The sequence below is a fragment of the Ceratotherium simum genome, chromosome 4 (genome assembly GCF_057802395.1).
Source record: "Ceratotherium simum simum isolate JZ-2026a chromosome 4, ASM5780239v1, whole genome shotgun sequence".
Classification (NCBI taxonomy): domain Eukaryota; kingdom Metazoa; phylum Chordata; class Mammalia; order Perissodactyla; family Rhinocerotidae; genus Ceratotherium; species Ceratotherium simum.
The window spans coordinates 88,561,611-88,583,928 of NC_141903.1; the positions used below are offsets into that span (position 1 = coordinate 88,561,611).

Genomic DNA, 22,318 nt, shown 5'->3' on the forward strand with positions numbered 1-22,318 from the left:
GGGAGCAAGAGACACGGTGGAGACACTGAGAAAGTCTAACATATTTACTTGGAGCTCAAGAAGGAAGAGAGCGAGGAAATGAGGCAGAAGCATCATGTGAGGAGGGCAAAGCTGAGACTACTTTAGAAGCAATCTAAGACATCAATCCACGGACTCAGAAGGAGGAACAATTCTCAAGCAGTATAAACACGAAGAAACCCCCACCCACACACATCACAGTGAAAACACAGAAAACGAAAGACGATCTTAAGAGCAGCCAGAGGAAAAAATACAGATGACCTCCAAATGAATCACCCTCGGAGCAGACACTTGTCAGAAGCGACAAGGAAGCCAGAAGACAGTGGAACGATATCTTCAGTGTGCTGAAAGAAAATACCCACCAACCTAGAATTCCATACGCAGTGAAAACATGCTTCAAGAATGAAGGGGCAATAAAGATATTTTTTAACAAAAATAGAGTTTGCCCAAGATCTGCACCAAAGGAAATAAAGGGTGTTCTTCAGGCAGAAGAACAATGATCCCAGGTGGAAGGAATAACAAACAAAAGGGGACATACACGGGTCAACCTAAATAACACAGACTGCAGGATGCAATGATAATATCTCACGAGGTTTAACATACACAGGGAAACAACACATAGACAACAACAGCATGTGGGCCAAAGGGAGGGAAACTTATGTTCTGGGAGGCAGGAGTGGTGCCAAGTCACTTTAGACTCTGATAAGTTAGAGGTACATGCTCTATTTTCTCTGGTAACCAGGTAAAGAAGAGCAACACACTAGTGGGAGGGGAATTAAATGATAAAAAATCACAATGCAATCCATCTAAAAGAAGGCAAGAAAGGAGTGAAACATAAAGCAGATGGGACAAACAGAAAACAAAAAAAAATTTAAACCCAAACATATCAGTGATTACATTAAAATATAAATAGAATAAAGGAAAGTTGGTATGGAATCACAGAGCTTTAGAATTAGTGGGGTTTTAAAGTTACTCTAAATCCCACATTTCACCCCACTCTCCTGTTTAACCGTACTGCTATTAGGATAACATTTAAATTCCTTACATGGCTGCTTGTGAAGGGCCGCTCACCTCTCCTGCCTCATGCTTCACCCCTCATGGCCCTCCCATAGCCACATGTGGCAAGTGGCCACCAGATAGGACAGGGTAGCTACAGAGTCTAAGTCAGGGACTGTTAAATTTTCTGTAAAATCTAAAAGAGGAGAAAAACTTTAATGATATTGCATGTTTTGTGATTATCTTGGTAAGTTAAACTTAATTACTTGAAATATCCTGATCCTGGATAATTAACCTTGCCCAACTATTGTGCAATTCCACAAGAGCAGAATTACATCTGTTTCATTCATTTTTGTATACCTGATGCCAAACAGAGTGCCTGGCACATAATGGGTACTCAACATAGGAGGAACACGTGAACTATGCTATTGTGGGACACTGCTCACCTAATGATTCCCATTGGCCTACATTAACTTGCAAGCATGTAAATCAGAGCTAATGGCCTGAACATGCTAACACCAATATCCTCACTATCCTCCGGACAGGATCATCCCCATGGTGATCAACATCCTAGCTAATCACTTACAGCTCTCAGGATGGGCAAGGCCCTATTCTTGGGAACTTTTCACATGTCAAATCATTTAATACTCCTAACAACTCTGTGAGGTAGGTACTATTACTATTTCCATTTTACAAATGAGGAAACTGAGGCACAGCAAAGTCAAGAAAAACTTGCTCAAGGTTACACAGCAAATGTGTGGCAGACCTGGGACTGAACCTGGGCAGCCTGACTCCAAAGCCCATGCTCTCAGCTACTATTGCTAGACAGCTCCCCTAGCTATCGAAACTGTCTGTAGGAACCCATAATGTGGCTGAATGATACCACTACACACGGCTATTTAATCAAGAGTACCTGTATCACGTGCTTTTATAACTTGACCTAGAAAGAAAATACATCTCATGATGTTCAGCCAAACGCACTTGCAGAATTACGATATGTCTCCTGTAGCCTTTCACATGCCCTCCCTGCACCTGTGAAGAGGGAACTCAGGGGCCTGGAAACACATCTTGCTGTCTGAGTTGTCAGGGGAGCCCGAGCCCACCAGTGACCGAGGCTGAGGAGTCAGTTCAAGACAATTACAAATCATCCAGAGCTCCGAAGAGGCTGAGACCTCCCCACACCCCACCCGACCGTGCACCTTGGAGAGGAAGCTATCACCAGCAGGCAAGGAGGCAAAGGTTATTCTCACAAAGGAAAGAAAACTTCTCTTCTTTTATGCAGGGAGAGCCAAGGTGATGAAGAGAGGAAGGCACCCCAGAACCTCAAGAGGACTTGCTCTTTAAGCAGCAAAGAAGGACATTTTACACAGAGACTCGGGAAAAATGTTCCTGACCCAGGTCCCTCATCCTCATCCAGCTCAGGGGCAGGAGGGCCTGACCCCTCCCCAACTCATCAGAGAGGGAGAAAGGGAAGGGAAGTCCCTTCCATCAGCAGTGAGCAAGGATTTCTGAATCATATGACCTTGTTTCAATTCCCAACTTTAAAAGAGAAAAACCTTGAACAAATTATTTAAACATTGTATTTATTCATTTGTAAAATGTGGATGATACCATCTACCCAAGGTTGCTGTGAAAATGAAAATACAGCAAACCCACCTAGAGAGCCTAGCATGGAGCCTGATATAGAGCAGGCATGCAATAAACGTGAACTTCTTATCCCCGCTTCTAGCCCGATGAGAAAGCAGCGGTCCACAGGGGCACGCTTTTCCCCTTAGATATGAGTCATATTATGTTGTTCGTGCTTATGTTACTTCTCTTTTTAAAATGGAAGGAACTGAGACAAGTAGTCATTCGGTAATTGTATAACGGGGCCATGTGCCCACAGCCTGACCACAGAAGGAACCTCTGCACACATCTTCTTAGGCATGGCCTGCACCAACTTGTAATTGCTGTTTTTGTTTTCACAAACCTTCATGTTTTCCAAAGAATCAAATCCAAGCCTGCAGACACTTCAGCCAAATGATTTCTTTTGTGCTGGAATGTTTGCCCAAAAAACCTAATTCCTCTAATTTTCATTAGTGGAAATGAAGTGCTTCTGAAGTGGCAGGCTTCAGGTGACCAAGAGCAAGTAGCCCCGACAGCTGATCAGTCTGCAGGCTGCTAGTGCCTCCCCCCACTCTCCTTACTCTGCCTAGTAACTGCTGCAAATGGGGCACGCTGCATCCCACACATCTGAGACATCCATCACTTCAGAAAATTCTGTCAGGTAAATTAAGGACAAAGACAAAACTTTAGTTCTCAATTTTCCTGATTTCTCCTTGAGTCTCAGCACTTTATTTTGAGCTCTTTTTTGCCACTTGGTAGATATGGCAATTAAAGGTCAGAGAATCTGAACTGTGTCCCTGAGTCTACACAGCCTTGCCCCAGAGTCAACGGCCTGGGCTGGGGTTTGACTTCACCACTTATAACCTGTGTGGCCTTAGACAACTCATTCAACCTCTCTGAGCCTGAACTGCCTTGCCTCTCACAATAACAGCACAACTATGAGAATTAAAGTGGACAGTTTATGGTGTACCTTTTGTAAAGAGAAAAGGATTAAATGCAGTTTTTCCTGTTGTAAAAATATAGATTATTATACCTGCTACTTATTTGGACACAATTTATTAACTACTAGTGGCATCATCTGGACAATTCTGCTTCTGTTGTTGAAGATGTAAAGACCTTTCCAGCCAGATCCTAGGTATGTCAATGGATGAATACTGGGAAACCATGCATATTAGTCAGTTCGAGCTGCCATAACAAAAACCACAGACTGGGTGGCTTAAACAACAGCAATTTACATTCTCACAGTTCCAGAGGCTGGAAAACACAAGAGAAAGGTGCTAGCAGATTTGGTTTCTGGGGAGGGTCCTCTTCCTGCCTTGCCACCTTCTCGCTGCATCTTCACACGGCAGAGAGAAAGAGTGAGCTCTGGTGTCTAATAAGGACACTGTGCCTATGGGTATCAAGGCTCCATCTTTATGACCTCATTTAACCGTAATCACCTCCTTAAAGGACCCATCTCTAATTCAGTCACGGGAGGAGGGGTTAGGGCTTCAACGTATGAATTTGTGGGGGACATAATTCAGTTCATAGCACCATGTCTGATGTGTAAATTTCCAGAGATTTTCTGGCAGAAGCAGATTTCCCTTTCCCCACAGACACACAGGTTCTGCAGGTGCCTCTCCTGTGCTGTGTGTGTGGACCTAAGGCCCTGCCTCACCACAGCAGGTGCACACGGGGTCTCTCCCCGACGAGAAGACTGATGTATACAGGGTCAGGAAGTTTTTGCCACCTGAGGCCAATGATCATGCTGTGGATGGGGAAGACACTGAAGCTCATTAAACAAGCTAATTTAATTTGGGGTTTTGATTTCACTCTGGAGGACATAAAGCAGCACATAGTTACACTCTCTCCCTTGCTCCCTGTCCAGATACGAAGCTCCCGGTTCATCAGCACCTTGGCCACAACAATACTCGCTATGACTTCCACCAACATTTGTGGGGAGCTTACCATGAGCCAGGGCCATTCCAGGCCCTTGGGATGGAAGCGCGAAGGAAACAGGCACTTCTGCCAAGAACACTCTAGCGTCAGAGTCAGAGCTGCGTCTGGAAGCCCAGCTGAAGACCGCCCATACCTTTGGGAGCGTCACCTCACCCCTCTGCACCTCCATCTTCCCAGATGTCCAGTGGGCAAGAACAGGCGGGGCCTAGACGTGCTGTTAACCCAACAACACTACGTGGGGAACACGACTTGAATATTTCTCTATTCGCCTATTTGTAACCTCAGATCTCCCTGCCTGGCTCCCTGGACAGCAAACACTTACTGAACATCCACTTCATGTTATGGGGGCTAAGGCAGCCAAGGGTCGGGGGCAGAAAGGATCCACAGTTATCAGGCAGAGGACATGACTCCCACTCTTCTTGAGGGAAACCAAATCTGTATAGAACACTGGCCCCCAGGGAGGGGCAGGGACACATTTTGCTCTAGATACAGGAGAGGGACTCATCCCAGTGTGATGACTTCGCTCCCCAAGATGAGTATAGTGTAACTCTGCAGGGATTTGATGAGGATTAATGATGATGTGTGTGGAAGACCTAGCCCAAGGCCTGGTGTGTGGTACGTGCTCCGTAAAAAAGATACTGATGAATATGTGGGGCAGCCCTCACACAGGACACACGGGTTTACCACAGAGCACAGCTCCACCTGCCCACTGGACTAAGGGTCATGGCTGCAGCCCCCCAGGGCCATCTGGATGCAGTCATTGTGATATGACATGGAGGGAGGTCCAAGTGAGAATGATAGAGCCCAAGTTTCGGACCCTGGGGGCCCCGGCACACGACGGCAATGCCAGCGTCATGACTCCCAGTGGGCCCCGGAGGAGAGGCAGGAGCCTCACGGAGGGGCTGGGATAGGGAGCTGCCGGCCCAGAAGAAAGAGGAGAAAGCCTGTGGGCCACCAGGGCCTGTGCTGGGGACAGAGGGTCTCAGGAAGCCAAAGGGTCTCATAATTCTGAGGGTGGGGCACTAGCCCGAGAGGCCAAGGTTTGGGGGTTACTAGGGCCCTGTCCTACCTGGCCTGGAGAAAATGCCTGTGACGCAAGATGAACATTAATCATCCTTTTTGTGCATTATATTTATATGCAAAGCACTGTTTAAGTGTTTTGCATATAAATATAATCACCCCCATTTTACACACACAGAAATGGAAGCACAGACTATGTAGGCAACCTGCCCCAGGTCACACAGGCGGTAACCGGGGGGGGGGGGCTGAAAACCCGTCTGAGGAGCCCACACCAGGAAGCAAGCTACTCGCTGCCTCCCCTCCCTCACAGGCTCAGTCACTTCCCTCCCGAAGCTCACAGCTCTCCGACCACCCCCAGCAGACCAGGGGCTGGCAAACTTGTTCTCTAAAGGGCCAAATAGTAAGTATTTTTGGCTTTGTGAGCCATTTGGTCTCTGTTGCAACCACTCCCCTCTGCCACTGTAGTGTGAAATCAACCATGGACAACATGGAAATGAATGAGCGTGGCTGGGTTTCAATAAAACATTATTTATGTTCACTGAAATTTGAATTTCATATAATTTTCATCCGTCACAAAATGTTCTTCTACTACTTTTTTTTCAGCTATTTAAAAAATGTAAAAGCCTTTCTTAAGTCATAGCTGTACTAAAACAGACAGCAAGCAGGACTCGGTCCTCAGCTGAAGCTCGCAGATCCCACCAATAGACACAACTAAGTGTGGCTCTGCCCTCATTTCCCCTCCCTGACCTCGGATGGCTGGGGGCTTCCCACGAACAACCTAACTGTGCTGGGCCCCGCCCCTCAGAGAGGCCCCGACGATGCCCACAGGCCCAGGACACACTCAGCCATCTGTAGATCAAAGTGGACACAGCACACAGTCCAATAAATCCATCAAATGACCTAAAATACAGTCCTGTTTTTCTATTATGACCAGTTGAGAAGGAAAGAAAAAAGGCAATGGGAGAGAGAAGGAGGGATACAAAATACATAGTGGTAAAAACAGAGCTTCTGGTCACAATGACCTCAGATAAGTTACTTAAACTTTCAACCTCAGTTTCCTAGTCTACAAAATGAGGATAATAACACACCTCTGTCCCTGGGCTGCTGTGACGATCACGTGAGATAATGCACACAGATGTAAGCACACACACAGCCTCCCCACGAAAGGAAGACCATGGAGAAAGTCGGAATGAGACAGGCCTAGGAGGCCCCAGGATGGTCATCTCACTCTATTCTCTGAACTCTTAAGTTCCTAAAGGACCAAGCCTTGTCTGCTTTATGATCAGAGAGACTGAGGATGCTCAATAAATACCCGTTGTTGATGAGGAGGAGGAGAAGGAGGCGAAGAAGGATATTATCCACATGCCTCCTAAAGGAATCTTAACATTTTGCATATAAAGTCATTGAAAAGTTACAAAGCATTGATGGAGATGCTCTGGTTTCAAGATATTTTTCTATTTTATTTTAATGTTTCAAAAAAACCAAAAAGGTTATTTTATAAGATACTATTCATTCTTTAAACTTCTGTTTGTACAACATCTTGCTACTTTGGAGGGTAGGAGAAAATCTTATTGAAACCAACAGAGAGTAGCTAAAACCATGCAAAGCCTATGTGAGAACATTCTAGGCCATTGTTATTGGACTATCTTAGACACAACTACAGCAGTAGCTGCAGAGCTTGAGAGAGGAGTTTTTCAGTTTTGTTTTAAACAATTTAAGAAATATTCCACATAGGCTTTCCCTCTACATTTAATATTTTCTCCTTACCTATGCTTACATGTACACTCAGTGAAATCTGCGGCCTATGTCGGTGTGATTTTTTTGTATTAAACTTTCAACTAGGGTCTCTCCTCTCCCGGCTCTAGCTTCCCAGCCCCTCACTCTGGTCGACAAGGTCCTGAGCTGACCCAGGCGTGGGTGACAAGGATGACAATGAGAGGAGGTTAGCTTAGTGATCAAGATGATGGCCTCTGGAGCCACCAGTCTAGGTTTGAATCCTGACTTAGCCACTTACTAGTTGTGTGCCCTTGGGCAAGTCACTTAACCTCTCTGTGCTTTAGGGTCTTGGTTAGCAAAACGGGAAAATAGTATCTCTCATAGGGTTGGTGTGAGAATTCAATAAATTAATATATATGTAAAGCGCTTAGAACAAAGGAAGGGTTATATAAATGTGGGTTGTTTATTATTATTATTATCATTATTGTTATTATTACATCAAATCCTCAACCTTCTAGTCCACATAGCTGAGGCCTGCTGGGCCACTCACACCAGCTGGACTTCTGGTAAACTGCTCGTCTATACGGCGTCGTCACTTCAAGCTGACCTACGGGAGCCCTGGGGCATGTGTGGTTTCCTAGGCCCAGCTCCCCGACCTGGTCCCATCCCTACCTCTGACCCTATGTCTCTGCCCGAATTTGGAGGGCCTAGGCACTACAGCCAGCCATGAGCCCACGTTAGGGGCTGAGTGCCTGTTGCTCTGTCTGTCCTCAGTCTTCCTCTCGGGAGCTGGAGCTTCACTGTGCAGCCCACACCTCCAGCTGGAGTCCTTCTGTGCCCAGGAGCCCACGTCAGGTATCAGCTGCCCCAGCATACCCAGCCCCCAGTCTAAATCATTCCAACTGCCTCACATCCGTCCATCTAAATTGTTTCTGGGTTTGCTACCACCTTCAAGCCTGGATCCTCGCCTCTGCTCTCATAGTGCAATCTGACTCTCCAGCATCCTTCCCGTCACCGTGGTGCTGGGCGGAGGGTCTCCTTCAGCCCTCTTCCACTCCCTGATTCCTGCTCTTAAGCTCAGACCAAACACTAACCATTTAATCAAGTAAAAAAGGATGCAATGGCGGTGGTGAGACTGCAGCATGTTACAGGCACTTTGGAAAACAATTCAGCAAAGTCAAAAAGTTAAACACACATTGGGGCCAGCCCCGTGGCTTAGCAGTTAAGCACGCGCGCTTCGCTACTGGCGGCCCCGGTTTGGATCCTGGGCACGCACTGACGCACTGCTTGTCTGGCCATGCTGAGGCAGCGTCCCACATACAGCAACTAGAAGGATGTGCAACTATGACATACAACTATCTACTGGGGCTTTGGGGAGAAAAAGGAAAAAAAAAAAAAAAAGGAGGAGGATTGGCAATAGATGTTAGCTCAGGGCAGGTCTTCCTCAGCAAAAAGAGGAGGATTGGCATGGATGTTAGCTCAGGGCTGATCTTCCTCACACACACACACAAAAAGTTAGATACACACTTACCATACCACCCAACTCCACTCTTATGTACCTACTCAAGAGAAATAATGAAAACATATGTCCACACGAAAACGTGTACGCAAATGTGCATAGTAGCATGATCTATAATAGCAAAAGATTGGAAACAACCCAAATGTCCATCAACTGATGAAAAGAAGAATAAAATATGGTATATCCTCACAACAGAATACTACTCATTGATAAAAAGGAACAAACTACCAATTTATGCTACAATATGGATGAATCTTAAAAACATTATATAAAGTGAAAGGAGCCAGACAGAAAAGACTACATATTGTATGATTCCATTTCTATGAAATTTCTAGAAAAGGAAAACCAACAACAGAAAGAGGATCAGTGGTTGCCTAGGTCTGAGGGTGGGAGCAGGCTCAACGTACACAGGTACTAGGGATCTTTCAGGGGTGATGGAAATGTTCTAAAATTGGATAGTGGTGATGTCTGCATAACTATAAATTTACTAATACACTCAAGAAACGATACACTGAAAAGAGATGAACTTTATGGTATGTAAATTATACCACAATAAAGATGTTTTTTAACAACAAACAAATGCAGTGATAACTGCTAAGAGGCTTAAAATTTATTCCAAATATAGATTGTCTCTTTTTGGTAGTATAGAGGGCTCTACCCAAATTTATTACATTTTTATTCTATGGCTATATCATAGAAGGCACCTTCTTCTTTTTTTTTTTTTTTGAGGAAGATTAGCCCTCAGCTGACATCTGTTGCCAATCCTCCTCTTTTTTTTTTTTTTGCTGAGGAAGACTGGCCCTGGGCTAACATCTGTGCCCACCTTCCTCTACTTTATATGGGATGCCACCACAGCATGGCCTGATAAGCGGTGCATAGGTCTGCACCCAGGATCTGAACCTGTGAACCCCAGGCCGCTGAAGCAGAGTGCATGAACTTAACTGCTACACCACTGGGCCGGCTCCAGAAGGCATCTTCTGAGAAGCTCTCCCCACCCCCCAAAAAAATTAGGCTCAGACTGTTGAATTTTAACTACAAACTTCACCATGAACTTCTCCAACCAATTTCACTGCAAATCTTGATGAAAGGGGACCACTTTTAAAAAATAGAAGAAACATGTTATAATTAGTATTTAAAAAGTACATCTAATTCCTGTTTGAATTTTCTTAGAACGTTAAATCTAATGTGCAAAAATAAATTTGATTGATATTTTAATAGAAAACGTAACAGAAGGGGTTGATGTCTCTCCCGAAGTCTCACTAATAAAATTGAACCATGATAAACTGGATGTCCAAATCATACTTATTATTTTACCAAATTAGAAATGTATTTCACTTCTTTTAACAGTTTACAAATGGCTTAATTCCAGACAGCTCTGGACCTCCCACCATTGTGTTTGTCTTGGTCTAATATCCTGCACAATTAGTGTTCTTTGAAACACACTTTACAACATGCTGATGCAGATAAGTTCAGCTAACATCTGTCTTCTCCTAACTCACTTTTGCTAATGATATCTGGCCACCTTTCTTTTCTCTAATTCTTTGCGTAATTAGAGGGTCAGCATCATTTTCTCTCCTTTACTGGATAATCCTGTGTCACTTACAAACTTTACCCATGTCTCTGTGACAGACGTGGGCTCCTCCAGCCTCAGATCTACCATGAAGGTCTCGGAAGAAGTTCAACACAGTCCTGCTCAGAACTCTTGCTCCTGTGATAACCCCAGCTTGTCTCTCCAGAACGCTCCTCCCCTTGGGTGGCTGTTAAAGCATGGCTGTTTCTCGCTACCACTGGTCCATTATCCTCTGGGAACACAACATCCTGTAGGGGGTCCTCGAGTGGAGGACCACAACAGCGGCACTCAGATGTCAGTCTCTCCAAGGGCATCCAAGTTTAAGTATGTTGCTTCCTTCATCAGTGTTTTTTCTGTGATCCTTATGTTTCAACAAGCTCTCCAGTGACAGCACAGAAGTCAAAATGAAGTCATTTTTTGTATTTTGTTTAAGTCATTCAACTGAGAGTTTTTCAGATGGGCAATTTAAATTTTAATTAGGGCCAGCCCTGGTGGCCTAGTGGTTAAGTTTGGCATGCTCTACTTTGGTGGCCCAGGTTCAGTTCCTGGGTGCGGCCCTACACCACTAGTCTGTCAGTGGCCATGCTGTGGCAGCGGCTCACATACAAAAAGGGGAAGATTGGCAACAGATGTCAGCTCAGGGTGAATCTTCCTCAGCAAAAAATAAATAAATAAATTTTAATTAAAACTCAGGTCTCATAGGAGGGCTTGTAGACCAGATTCTACTCACGTAGAAAGAAAATCAGCATAACCCACTGCATAACATAGTGTACATCTGCCTTGTCACTGGTCAGCTAATCCTATGCCAAAATCTTCTCCATCACTGGGGGCTGGTTATTAATATAGTTCTAGTAAAATATTCAATTCAAAATGTTACACCCACATCAACAAATTATTTGAAAGCATTTGAATTTCAATTAACTAAGCAAACAATTATTTAGTACCAGTTTACGCAAAAGACCAATAAGTGTGTGAAAGAGAATAAAGACAAATATATAATTCTTACCTCTAAGAGCTTCCTGATTTGCATTCTCACAAAATAAAAATACTTTGCCTTTCAAATACAGATTTCCAAATATAGAGGAATAAAATATTTAAGAAGCATTTTGAATTATAGTTATAACCAAGCATCATTTTGGTAAGTATGTTTTAAAAACTTCCTAGAAAGTGACGAGATTTACTTCACTTGTATTTACCAAATATATATTACTTACTGAACATATATTCAGTAAATATATATTATTTACTGAAATTATTCATTTCAGTAAACACATACTGATTTTTTTTTAAATGTAAAAATGAAGGATGAAGATGAGAAGAATAAGACAGTTGCAAACAAGACTTGCAATCAATAGAGGAGATGGCAGCCACCTGAAAAGAGGTCTTTCTCCAGGGTACTCGCTAGCACAACACCTTTGGAGGGACAGCTCTCGGAGGCAACATCCAGGAGACTGGGTGATAATACTTACCATGACTCCAGCACACACACGTCGCTGCTCTTCTTTGGTAAGTACTGAAAGTAACTCACAATTACATTCAAATATTTATTCAAATACTCTCATTATCAGACATATCATAGTTCAAAGTGTATTGCTCTTGAATCTCAAGAAAGAACCTTAACTGATGTTCAATACGAATTAAAATATTGAGAGGAGAAGAGTGGTTAGATGCCATATATTTCAACAGATTGAAAGTAATTTGTGGAGGTAAAGAGGCATAATCATTTTACTTATAATACAAAAACAATATTTTGCTAATATTGCTTAGCAGCATATGAAGAGCATTACCTACATTATCTCATTGAATCACACAGCAACTGTGTCGTATAAGCACTATGATTATTACCTCCATTTTACCCATGAAGGAATGGAGATTAGAGAGGTTCAGTAGCTTGACCAAGGTCACACAGTAAACAAAACGTGTCAAGTATTTAGAGAGCATATATAAATGTTGGCTATTATTTTTAATATCATCATCATTATCACTATCTCATATTCCCACACTTAATCCATCAGAAATTACGTCACCTGTGTCCTCAAAATATATTTGGAATGTGACCACTTCTTACCACTTCTTAAGTGACAAGGCTAAATTGGATTCCAAGCCTGTCTGATGGCCAAGGCCAGCTCCCAACCACCATCCCTGACTCTCACAGGATAATGTGTTCTTAAAGCAAAGTTCACATTAGCCATTGGATGATTTCTCTGAGGAAATGGCAAAGCTACATTGATTTGCTAAAGAAACCAGAAGCGTTTGGCCAACCTGCATTTTAGATTTTGCATTTAAAGGTCCAGAATTACCATTTAGAAAACAGAGCTGCTGTAGCTGCTAAAATGCCTCTCTAAATGCTAGATGCCCTGGGACTTAGTCCAGTTCTCGGATCTCTTCTTCTGTCCACACTCACTCCCTGGGTGACCCCTTCCAGGTTCATAGCTTTAAGTGCCATCTATGTACTGATGACTCTCAAATTTATGTCAACAGCTAGGACCTTGCCTCTGAACTCCAACCCTATTTTTCCACTGCCTTTGCAACATCTCCAGATGAAGAAGTCATCTGGCAATAGAGAAGTCTATGAGGCAATTCTAACTTAACATATTCAAACCTGACCTGGCCACTATCATCTCTTGTTTAAAAAGTACTTATCATCACATTGGGGTTTTCAATTACTCAGGGCAAAAACCTTAGTTCACTCATGACTCCTTTCTTTTTCTCAGCATAGAGGCAATAAAATGTAGTGGTTGAAAATAGACTCTGGACCCAGACCACGTGGATTAGAATCCTAACTTCATCACTAACTAGACTGTGACACTACACAAATCTCCTGACCTTTCTCGGGATAACAATGGTACCTAGATCTTCCTGGGGTTGAATTAAGTAAACAAAACGTGTCAAGTATTTAGAGAGCATATATAAATGTTGGCTATTATTTTTAATATCATCATCATTATCACTATCTCATATTCCCACACTTAATCCATCAGAAATTACGTCACCTGTGTCCTCAAAATATATTTGGAATGTGACCACTTCTTACCACCTCTGCCACTGCTACCCTCATCCAAGCCATTGACATCTGTCTCCTGAATTATTCCAACGAGCTCCTACCTTGCTTCTTTCAGACTGTTCTCAGTGCATCAGGTGGAATGATCCTAGTAAAATCAATCACCCTCTGGTCAGAACCCTCTCGTGGCTCCCATCTGGTTCAAGGCAAAGGCCAGAGTCCTTACAACAGACACAGATGTGCCCACCCCTTGCCTCTCTGACCTCATCTCTCACTCATTCCACTCCAAAGTCACAGGCCTGCTTGTGGTTCCCAAAATGCCCAGCACATTCCAGACTCAGGGTCTCCCTCTGCCTGGGGCACTCTTCCTCCAGATATCCACATGCCTTACTCCCTCATCTCTTTCAAGTTGTATCGCAAAAGTCACCTTCCAAGAAGACCCTCTCTGGCAAAGCATCTCAGCAGTTAAGAGCCCAGATTCCACAGTCAGCCGGCCTGGTTCCAGTCCTGACTTGGCCACATCCTGGTGGTGTGACCTCGAGTTACTTAATCTCTCTGGGCTTTGGTTTCCTCATCTTTAAAAGGAGGATAATAATAGTACCAACCTAATAACGCTGTTGTGAGGATTCAATGAATTGACGTAAATCGCTTAGAATAGTGCCTGGCACATGGGGAGGGCTGCCATAGTTATTAAATCTAAGATGCTCTGCATTATAACACATACCATTATTTTACCTGCCACTTAAAGAAATAGTGTCAATTAAAGTAGTAAATACCATTAACTATGAGGTGCATTCCAATTTCAGAACTGCAAAAATGTTCTTTGAAAAAGCACATCTTAACATCAGTGAAATGTGATGTAAGTGTTAGCTATTTTAGAAGGTCATTTCCTCTCCCCTTCTCTGAATTGCTTTCCTCCCTAACATTTATCACTAACAAACATATTTGTCTTAGTGAGTCCAGGCTGCCATAATAAAGTACCATAGACTGGGTGGCTTATAAACAACAGAATTTATTTCTCCTAGTTCTGGAGGCTGGAAGTCCAAGATCAGGGTACCACCAGGGTCGGGTTCTAGCAAGGGCCCTCCTAGGGGTCGCAGACTGTTGACTTCTGGTCAAGTCCTCACATGGCAGAAAAGAGGGTGAGGAAGCTCTGTGTGGCACTAATCCTATTCGTGAGGGATCCACCCTCAGGATCTAATCACCTCCCAGAGGTCCCTTCTCCTAATACTATCACACTGGGGTTAGGATTTCAACATATGAATTTGGGGGGGGGAGGGGAACAAACATTCAGAACATAACAATATTTATATTTTACCTACTTATTTTTTTATTGGTAGTCTCCCCCAGCTGGAATGTAAGCTCTAAGAAGTTAGGAACTTTTGCCTTTTTCTTTGCTGCTGTAATCTGGTATCTTGAACACTGCCTGACAAATTAGGCCCCCAATCAAAATTTGCTGAACAAATTAATGAAAGTGTAGGTGAAAAAAGAGAAGGATATGAAGGAAATATTTCTTGTTTGTGGGAAGATGAACATAGAATTTCAAGGTGTGTTAAGTGAATGAAAACGGTGAATGAATTATAACACAAGCTCTGTGGGAACAAGGACCTTGCTTGCATTCCCTGGACCGCAGACATGTAGGCACTCAACAAACACTGTGTAACCACCTGAATGAATGAATGCCCTGTCTGCGGTCTCTGGTCCTGGATCTGCAAGAGAGTGAGTCCCTAACAGGGAGAGCACAGCACTGTCCAGAGTCTCACTCCCATGCTGGCAGGCCGAGCGCTGAGGGACACACAGGGAATGGGGGTAACATGCCGGACACTGACAGCAAAGGCTACTCTGAATCCTTCATCAATCAAATGACATGATAAAAGACCAATAAATATAGCCAATGTGTAGTCTGTGCCCCGACTTTCATGTTTCCGAACTTGGAGTGTACACTCACACACACGCACACACAATCACAACATATAGGCAAATACTGGAAGGAAGGTGGGGCCGTGAGTTTATTCTGTGATACAAGGCGCCCCAGGGCACTATGGTGTAAGGTAAACGACAGACTCTCAGCCTCTGTGGGCTCCTCTGCGGGATGAAGGCTGTCATAGTTGTGCTGAGGCCAGGAGAGCTAAGGATGGCCCTTCCAGCAGGAGAGATGACTAGAGGGGAGGCCTTTCCAATACTGTGAAGGTCACAGCATTTGCCAAGTGTCAGGCGCTCCACTGAGCACTTCACGTGTTCTCATCTACTCCCCACTACTACCGGAGAAGATACGCATTACTCCTACCCCATCACACAGAGGAGAACACAGCCTAGGCGACATCCAGCTAGCAAGAGGGGAGCTGGATTCCAGAGCAAAAGCTCTCAACCAGTTACTCTCAAACATGACATACATCCTGGGAGGGTCTGAGCCTCAGCTGGACTTTAGGGGTCTAGGAATCCTGGGAGGACTCTGGAGGAGGGAAGATGAAGATCAACTGCCATGGTGAGGCACTGGGGGTGGGGAAGGCCAGACTGCAGTCTCCGATAGACAGGACAAGAGGCACCAGCACCCACGAGCAAACCTGAGGGCCTAGTTTCGGAGTGGTCACTCTGCTTGTTCTCTTTGGTCATCCCCGAGTCTTCACTGAAGTCCTCCTGAACATGACAGTCTTATCCCGTCTCCACGCTGGGGAAGCACGGACAGAACCTTAGGTGCAGAGTTGGCCAGACTATTCAAGTGGGGAGGAGGGCCCCACTCCCACCCTGAGGCCCACAGGGAGATGGAAGCAGTGGGGATCAAAGCAGGAGACAAACGCCATGGGAGGGAGGCAAGAGCCCCCCAGTCCTTCCAGTACTGGGCTCTGGGGGCCATTTTACCAACAAAAGTGACATTCCCTACAGAAGGTCAATACTGGAAGGTCATATGGAAGCCTGGGCACGTGCATCATGCTGTCGTCAAGAGCTGCAGCCAAGACTCTGGAACTGGGGAAACAGCCAAAGTTATAAGGAGCAAGCCATGGGAATGCAGGGACCTCAGCGAGGGGATCCCAATATGGCTGCCAGATGGCATCCTCCTGGTGGCAGCCACTCTGGACAGGCCTCAGGCTCTGGCTAGCCTCTGCATTCAGCTCCTTAAGAGTACCTCCTGGCTCCTGGCCCCTGACCATTCTTTTGTACATAACAGGTGCACCAGAAGCACTCGCACAAAGTAGGCACTCAGTGAATATATGATAATGAATGAATGAATGAAACTAGATTTGGGCCTTAAATGCCACTCAGTGAAATACTGATTTAAACTGGCTTGTTTCCATTATCAATCATAAGACTCATGCCTAGAGTCAAACTTTTCCCCCTTAAATGCAAAAAACTCAAACATATATTAAACTTGGAAATATTAATAAAAGATTTTTTGGCAAGGTCTAAAACAAATGAGATTTAATTCAATGCAACAAAAGTCTGCTACACACACACACACACACAGACACACACACACAGCTGTGGGCGGGGAATGAAAACCCAGGAGCTAATCTCCATGGAGGCAGGTGAACTACTAAATCCAGTAAAAGGTCTCCTTTCGGGTTAGTTTCCTATCCTGACTAAGGGCTTTCATTTGCGAGTTTATCCTAACAAGCTAGTTATGAAGAGATAAGCAGCATCCATCGTACCTGAAATGCTAGAAGGTTGTGTCCTCATCCACAGACGAGGAGGCTCTCTCTTCCTGGAGGGCCCTTCTTACCACCACAGGAGGTCAGGGGAGTGGGGGTCCAGGTGCTGAGCAGAGAGAGCAAGCCTAGGGCACCATTTCCATACAACAGGCCCTCATGAAAGGCAGGGCTATCCCTGTCACCCCACAGCCTGCTCTTAGGGTGGGGGTGCTGCAGGGAGTAAGAGAGACATAAAACCAACCACCAACCGAAGAACAGCACCCTGGTGACCTGGCTGAGACCCACAGTGGCCGTGTGCTTGCTGCCTTCCACTTCACATACGCTCAGGAGCTGGGGTCACTAACAGAACCCCATGGCAGTGAGCCACAGGGTGAAATCACGGTTATCTTACTCCAAAGACAAGAAGGAAAATAAGCTGATTAGCTCCCATCACTTCACGCAGCCAAGCCCTGACCAATGCGAACTACACTGCCAGTGAAATCTTCCGATTCACAAGTTGTGCTACCTCTGGCAGTAGTCTCCTTAATGTTCTTGGTCTTTTCATTACATCTGTATTGTTTTTTATATGCTAACCCTAGATTACAATTTTTTTTATCATTAAAAGATAAATTAGTCAGACAAGGCAATGATGCACTTGGTTTCCATGACAACGCATCACAAAAAAGTTCAACCTACTGCATCACCATGAAGCACTTTGAAAATCATTTCCTAGCAACCCTGCAGGCACCCAGAGACACAGACCTCCGTCCGCCCTTTACACAAACCTAGGAGAACCACACGCATGATGACACTCGGTTACCACAAACACTTCAAGTCGGTCTATTTCATCAATGTTTGGAGCAAAATAAATCCCAGCTACGTCTGCAGGGAGCCACCCAGCTGTCAGGTTGGCCCTACCACACTGCACCGTCCCCTCAGCTATGGGCTACAAAACCCTCAACTAAATTCCCTCTCTGTTTCAGGCTTCTCACAGAACAATGATATGCACCAATGTAGTGGGAAAATAAGAAAAGAGTACAAAGTTTAAGAGACTTCATAACAAAGTGTACCATCTAAAAGAGAAGAAGCTTTTGCATAAGTAAATATGAAACACAGTGGAATTTTTTAAAATGAGAAATGGATGTTTTTCTATACTTGCACTATTTCTCAAAGTTCTCCAAAATAACACCTTCTAAAATTAACAAAAACTAGAATGTGCTTACCGTAAAATAGTTGATTGTTGGTCTCCAATTGCAAACTACCACCCCTGTCCACTGTCTGCCCCGCTCCAAGCCCGGGGGGCTCACCCCTGCAGCCTGCACCACCAGCCTCCCTTTCCAGCTGGTTTCACATTGGGTGCAGCCAACAGGAGGCACTGGCAGGGCAGCGGAGGGTGAGGAGAGAGAGGGGTTGAGTCATTTCTTCCCTACTCCTCCCCGCTCCAGTGACCCGGCCTGGCAATAGCGTGTGCCTTCCTGAGTACAGCTCCTGCCAGGGGCCCCACAGCCAGCAATGCTCTTTCCTCTCCCTCAGCCCTAGGGCTGGTGAGGACTTCACACAGTTGCCAGTTGGGGCACCTCACTGTCCCTTGCCTTCCCTAATCTCTGCTCCCACCTCTGGAAGCAGAATCTCCAGTGAAGTCTCTTCGTTAGAACCGTCGGGGTGGGGGAGGGGGTGAACTGTTTCCCCTGGGACCCTGACTGATACAACTTTGACAATTGCCATCAATTCTGAATTAACCTGTAGCAAAACCTTTTGTCACACAGCTCCCTTCTGACATTATTACCATTAGTATCATTCCTACCTTCTCTGATTATCATACAAAAGAAACTAGAAAAAGCAAGGGATTTGAAACTCGCTCCTTTTAAGCCTAAATCCACTTCATTCCGCTCTAACCAGGGAAGAGCAGCCTAAAGAGAAACAGAATGTTTCCTTAGGAACCTTATGTCCATCCACAAAGCAAAGCTACTAAATCAAAATAAGAAGCAGGACGAATTGGAAAAGGAGGGCGGGCAGGTGTCCACAGACCTTCCCCAAGCCCTTTTGAGCTGGGTCTTCACAGCCTGGCTTGTTTTGTTTGCTGTATTGCGAATTTCCATACCGTCAGCTCCATCTGCATTCAAATGAGAATGTAGAAAATGCATTCCAAAACAACTACACATGAATTTTGCATGAGCCACCATTTGGGAATTATCTGTACCACTATTCCCTCTAAATTAGCAAAACAAATACCAAGAACCAACACACACTGTGTGGCTCATTGTGCCCAAACCAGAAACCTGGCTCCACATTTCATTCCAGTGTTTTCAATGATATTCCTATTAAGCTTCTGAACCAAATCTAAACTTTAGTTCCTGACTTGTGAAAATGGTGACCTGTCAGTTGTTAGTGTGAGATCTGAACCACATGTGCTCAGTAGCGCCTCCTGTGGCAGCAAAAGAAAGTGCCGCTTAAGGATTCTTGAAACTCCAAGTCTCTTGCCTTTCCTCAAGATCCTACCAAAGACTTGTCTTAGACTGCAGTCAGGGCAGTGATTCAAATGTGTAGCAGAGAACTGAGACCCAAATTCACATCGGACTTCACCTATGGTATCTCGTTATTTCCTAAAAACAACCCTGAATTAGCCCCCAGGAAAAGCAAATCAAAACCACAATAAGATCCTACCTCACACCCACTTGAATGGCTATAATCAAAGAGACAGATAATAACAAGTGTTGATGAGGATGTGGAGAAATAGGGACCCTCATACACGCCAGTGGAAATGTAAAATGGTGCAGGTGCATTGGAAAATAGTTCGGTGGTTCCTCAAAAAGTTAAACTTAGACTTACCATATGACCCAGCAATTTCACTCCTAGTATACACCCAAAGAAAATGAAAGCATATATCCACACAAAAACTTGTACAAGAATGTTCATAACAGCACTATTCATAATCAAAAAGTGGAAACAACCCAAATGTCCATCAATGGATAAATGGATAAATAAAACGTGGTATATTCACACAATGGAATAATATTTAGTAATAAAGAGGGATAAAATACTTATTCATGCCACGACATGGACAAACCATGAAAATATCATGCTAAGTGAAAGAAGCCAGACACAAAAGGCCACATACTGTATGAGTCTATTTACATGAAATGTTCAGAATAAGCAAATCTATAGAGACAGAAAGCAGATTAGTGGTTAGCAAGGGATGGGGAAGGGGGGGATTGGGACTGACTGCTAATAGGTATGGAGTTTCTTTTGGGGGTGATGGAAATATTCTAGAATTAGACAGTAGTGATGATTACACAACATAATGAATATACTAAAAGCCACTGGATTGTACACTTTAAAATGGTGAATTTTATGTTATGTGAATTATACCTCAATTAAAGAAAAAGTCAGTGACATAACACTTCACACCTGGTGTTCTATGGTACCATTTGCACACAAGAGCCAGATTATAACAGCACTAGACAGGACTGGACCGGGGCTCACCCTGGCATCAAAGCTTACTAAAATTCTAACACTAACTTTTCTTTTATCAAACTGTTTGCAAGGAAAATGAATTCTGTATTTGATTCTATCTCCTATCACTGAGGCATATGGTCTGACTAGAAAGTAAATTTATATAGTTACATTGATTAAATTAAGAACATAAACATTGTCAAGAGTATTTGAGTTAAGCTCTCCTGTAACCAATCACTAAATTTATAGACCTACATACACACTTATAGACTTCTTCCTTCCACCCTTCCTTTCCCTCTCCCCTTCTTCTTTCCCCTGGTCTCCAACAAGGATGTTCTGCCAAAACTAAGCCAAAACCTGGGCATCATTCCAGATTGTTCCATCTCCCACATCTGCCTCATCCAAACATCAAATAACTTCTCAATTTAAAAAATAAAAATTTATCCTCCTCTCTATCACCTCACAAGAAGGGAGAGGACCAGACCTTACATGCCCCCTGATGGAGGTACACAACACTACCTGTAAGGTAGTCTTGTCAAAATAAATAAACAAATAAGCCTGAATCCAACCAATATACCTTCAGCTCTAACTAGCAATCTACAGTGAGGACAAGACCAGAAGAACGTGGCGCCTGTGACAGCAGGAACGCAATCAGCAAGATGCAGACTGTGGGAGACTGCTAGACAAATGATCCAGTTTCTGCAACAAACAAATCATAAGGGGAAAAGAGAGGAAGGGGGACCAACAGATGAAAAGACACTTAAGACACATATCAGCCAGTAACAGTGGGTGGATCTTATCCCCAAAATGACTCAAACAACAAATTTTTTTAAACAAAGACATTTATGAGATAAGGAAATTTGAACATTGCCTTGGTATTTGATAATATTAAAGAATTATTTTAAATTTTAGGTACGTTAATAGTATTATGGTTGACTTTTAAACAGTGCTTACCTCTTAGAGTTACACGCTGAAATAATTTTAGATTTGCTTTAAAATAATCCCAGAGTAGGGGGGAGAGTGGGTGGAACAGCCTTAACTTTATAACTGTCGAAGCTGGGTGGTGTCTACATGAAGCTTCATTATACTATTCGCTCTATTTTTGTACACATTTGAACTTTTCCATAATAAAAAATGTTAAATGAAGAGCCTTCAAAAATTTGCTTGTATATTGTTGAGAGTTATGTTCAAAGCTAACAATGCTACACATATTAATTATATCATCCTCACAACAATTCTATGAGATAGGTATTTTTATTATCCCCCTTAGAGAGAGGAAGAAATTGAAAAATAACTAAGTTACATCACAGAACTAAGTAAGTGGTATGCATGAGATTATAACCCAGTTCTCTCTGACCTCAGACCCCAAGTGTCCAGCTGGAAAAACAGAAACACTCTACACGTATTAAGCAGAGAGGGATCAGTGTAGGGAACTGTTTACAAGGTGTTGGAAGGTATGAAGAGCAAAGAGAAGATGGAGGTGAGGTGGAGAAACTAAGAAGATGAAAGGGTAACATCAGAGATCAGCAACGGTTAACGCCCTGGGCTGCACCCACAAGCCCACACTCACCAGCCTGCGGCACTGCACCATCACTGCTAACGCTGTACCACTGCCACTTAGCAGGAGCCACCACCATTGGCTCTTCCTTTCTCCCACATCCCAATTTCCTACCAGTACCTCCTACTGCAGAATTTAAGAGGAGACCAGCTGGCAAAGGAATGTAGAAGATGCAGTCTGTCGAATTCTAGCCCTATACAATGCAAAGGAGGATACAGAAAAGCAGGAATGGAGCTGAGAACCAAGAGACAACTACTGCGCTATACTTCTTGTCAAGTTACAATGTCGAATTGTAATT

General features: G+C 43.9%; 1 protein-coding gene across 3 annotated transcripts in view; it reads right to left on the reverse strand.

Moving 5' to 3' along the window:
* Positions 1-22,318, reverse strand: part of PDE8B (phosphodiesterase 8B) — a 202,337-nt gene that overhangs the window by 166,352 nt on the left and 13,667 nt on the right. The window contains exon 1 of one of the 3 annotated variants that reach the window (XM_087430141.1): positions 22,033-22,084. The exons of the other annotated variants lie outside the window; for them this stretch is intronic. Coding sequence (XP_087286267.1) covers positions 22,033-22,053 — 21 coding nt within the window. The 5' untranslated portion in view covers positions 22,054-22,084. Of the gene's footprint in view, positions 1-22,032; positions 22,085-22,318 lie in introns of those variants that run through there. 3 annotated transcript variants of the gene reach the window in all.